The 2,971-nt window shown below is 31.2% G+C and overlaps 1 protein-coding gene across 1 annotated transcript; it reads right to left on the bottom strand.

The window, feature by feature from the left end:
- Window positions 1-1,544: 1,544 nt before the first annotated feature.
- LOC123905866 (transcription factor HEC2-like) lies at window positions 1,545-2,670 on the bottom strand. The gene has a single exon (XM_045955634.1). The coding sequence runs from the start codon at window positions 2,411-2,413 to the stop codon at window positions 1,694-1,696; it is 720 nt and encodes a 239-aa protein (XP_045811590.1). The 5' UTR covers window positions 2,414-2,670; the 3' UTR covers window positions 1,545-1,693.
- Window positions 2,671-2,971: the final 301 nt, after the last annotated feature.

Raw genomic sequence — 2,971 nt, 5'->3', positions numbered from 1 at the left:
TGACTGGATGAGATGAGCTACTGCTAGACATGAATCACATGATGGTTTGAGCAATCAAACTAATTTTGAGTAAGATCGAGGTGAGGTAGAGTCATGTACAGTCAAATTATTGCTAATTAAGTAGTATGACTTAAATGTTTGTTTTGCACCAAATGGATCTGTACTGTACAAATTCAGATCAGTCCACCAAAGAGTATGTTAAAATGTAAATATTTGTTCTTCATCATGTTAGGTTTTTTTTTTTTTTGGTGAATTTGATCATGTTAGTTTGTATTGACCATATCACCATTTATTTATTTTTTCAATGATTAGCTAGTGAGCAGATGAGATTTCACTACTAAAATATTATATTAGCTAGAGAGGTTCCATTCCCTGAATTTGGACACAATTGACTTGTCTTTTTCGGTTGGTTTGAGGGTAGTGATCCCCTGCCATTTTTAGATCTAGTAAATCTATTGGCTTGTCTTCAATATACAACATCATATTTTATATTTTTTGACAATTTTTTTTAGATATATGTATAATCATTCTCTTAACTCAGATAATCATTAAAATTTAGACATGATCAGTCACAATTGAATTGTGCGCAATTGTTAAGAGAAAGATTATGCGAGTTAATCGTTTTTTGCTATAATACTGAATATTACTCGTCAGTTGTTATAATTATAAAACTTATTTAAATATTTTAAATGAATTTTTCTATCGTAAATGCTCTAGTGAATTAATGCACTTTGCACAGTGTTGTGAGTTATGAGGATTTTATTTGCAGTATATGAACATAAAAAGCAAGCATAAAGCAAGGCAAATTAAGGGCTCTGCTTCAAATAATGAGCTAAATAAGATCTAGTCAAATTAATATTGACTATGTCTTTACTCTCTAGGTGCACTTGTTGACTAAATATATAATGCTTATAAAAAAGGCATCAAATGTAAAACAACATGCTAGATAGATACGTAGTACATAACCTTAATTAGATCGGTCAAAGTTTTATATAGCAGTGAACTTGTACGAGTGTAGACACTAGAGACTCTGTCATTCAAAAGATTTCTTGTTATTAATTATTCAAACACTCACCTGACATTCTGATTAGATACATCTCATCTCATATAAGTAATAAGACAAATAAAAGTACACCTAAAAATATTGGACAAGAACATATTCATCCATTATTAGCAAAATCTATGGACATTAACAAAATCTATGGATCCTTTGAAATTTTTGTAAAAATTTAATGTCCTTAATGCTAGGCTAGGAATTTTTGTTTTAAATGAGCTGAGAATCAAATTCAGAACCTATATCGTACTCCATCCATACAAAATATAAATAAATATGAGTCAAATATAGATCATATAAAATTATATTAATTGTCTGTATATACTTTCTCATCTAAAAGCTCGGTCGTCACTCTCAATCCACAAGATTGTTGCTACAAAATATATTGATTGTTCATACATAGTTTCTCATGTAGTAGCTTATAAACTTTTGGAAAATTAATTAAAGGAAAAAAATCATAGGAACAATTACAATAATTAATATATATAATGTTTGCTTACAAAATATTATTCCAACATTAACCACAAAACCATATCCAACATATTAATATAAGCATCAAATATGCAATATATTATTAGACATGGAATCAAATTCATTGATTTTAACAATTAATAATTCATATTTTCTTTCTATCCCTTATCAACTAAGCATTTTTTTGGAAGTAGGACCCATAATTTGACAAGGTGATGAACAACCTCTAAGCAAATTAGAAGAATAATAATTAATATTCCCATTAGAAACCATTCCTGAAAACCCAACAAAATTCAAAGGTTTATTTGCTCCAGCTTGTTCCAACGTTTGAACTTGTTTCTTCAAAAACTTCACATAATGTATAGCTTCATCTAACATTGAAGCTGTATCCATTTTAGTTCCACCAGGAACTAATCTTTGTAATATCCTTATTCTCTCACTAATTCTTTCTCTTCTATGTCTTGCTGCTACACTCTGTGGATCCTTTGAAATCTTCACATTCTTTCTCTTTGGTGGTTTTATTGTTTCTGGATCGATATGAATCGGTTGCATAACCGCCATACGGAATATCATCTCCCTCATTGCTGACATTGATGTCTTTTTCTGAGGGTAGGAAAACGACGCGTTGTTAACTGTCTCTGACGGGATTTGAACTCTGTTGGTCGTCGTTTGAAGAGACGGTGTCATTAATGGATAGGATATTGGTGGAGGATTGATCAAAGAGGGTGTGAATGATGAAGTTACATAAGGGAAATTGTTTTCATTGTTGGTATAAAAAGGTTCATTATATGAATCATGAAACTTGTCATCCATTTGCATCATCATTGTCATCATGTCCATGTTGCTTTCAACATTTCCTAAAGTTTTCATTATGTCTTCATTATCCATGAATAATGTTTTCAGAGACAGGGAAGAATGGAAGGAAAGAAGTAGTGCAGAAAGTATGTGAAAAAGTGGAAGTGTTTCAGAGAGTATGGGAAGAGATGAGAGGTTTGAAAGTAGAAGAAGAAGTTGCAGTAGAGAGATAAAGAGAATGAATAAAATAGTACGTAGTAGTGTGTGTGGAGATATTGGAGAGTGCAGAAAGTGCTTTAGGTTTATATTATCCTTGCCAACAACTACAGCAGCAATTTTAGCAGGGTAATGGTATGGAAGGCCTTTTTATAGCAAATTTCTATAAAGCAACAAAAAATTAATTAATTAGAAAGGTAAAATTTCAGTAAAAGAAATTTCAGTAAAATTTCTATAAAGAGAGTTTTCTTCTTCTTGTTTCAAAAAGGGTGGTTTTGGGTCGTTCTTTGATCCGGAATCACCCATGTGCATCTGTTTTTCTATGCTTTAATTTAAATAAGTGATTTTCACACATATTAGAGTTTTCTTGTTTTATTTTGTGATTTCTTTATCTCAGTGTGTTCCGTCTTCGTGCGGTGTTTGTTTGATCCCGTC

This window comes from Trifolium pratense, linkage group LG2 (genome assembly GCF_020283565.1).
Source record: "Trifolium pratense cultivar HEN17-A07 linkage group LG2, ARS_RC_1.1, whole genome shotgun sequence".
NCBI lineage: Eukaryota > Viridiplantae > Streptophyta > Magnoliopsida > Fabales > Fabaceae > Trifolium > Trifolium pratense.
The sequence above is the reverse complement of the archived record's forward strand: the minus strand, read 5'-3'. Positions and strand labels throughout refer to the sequence as shown.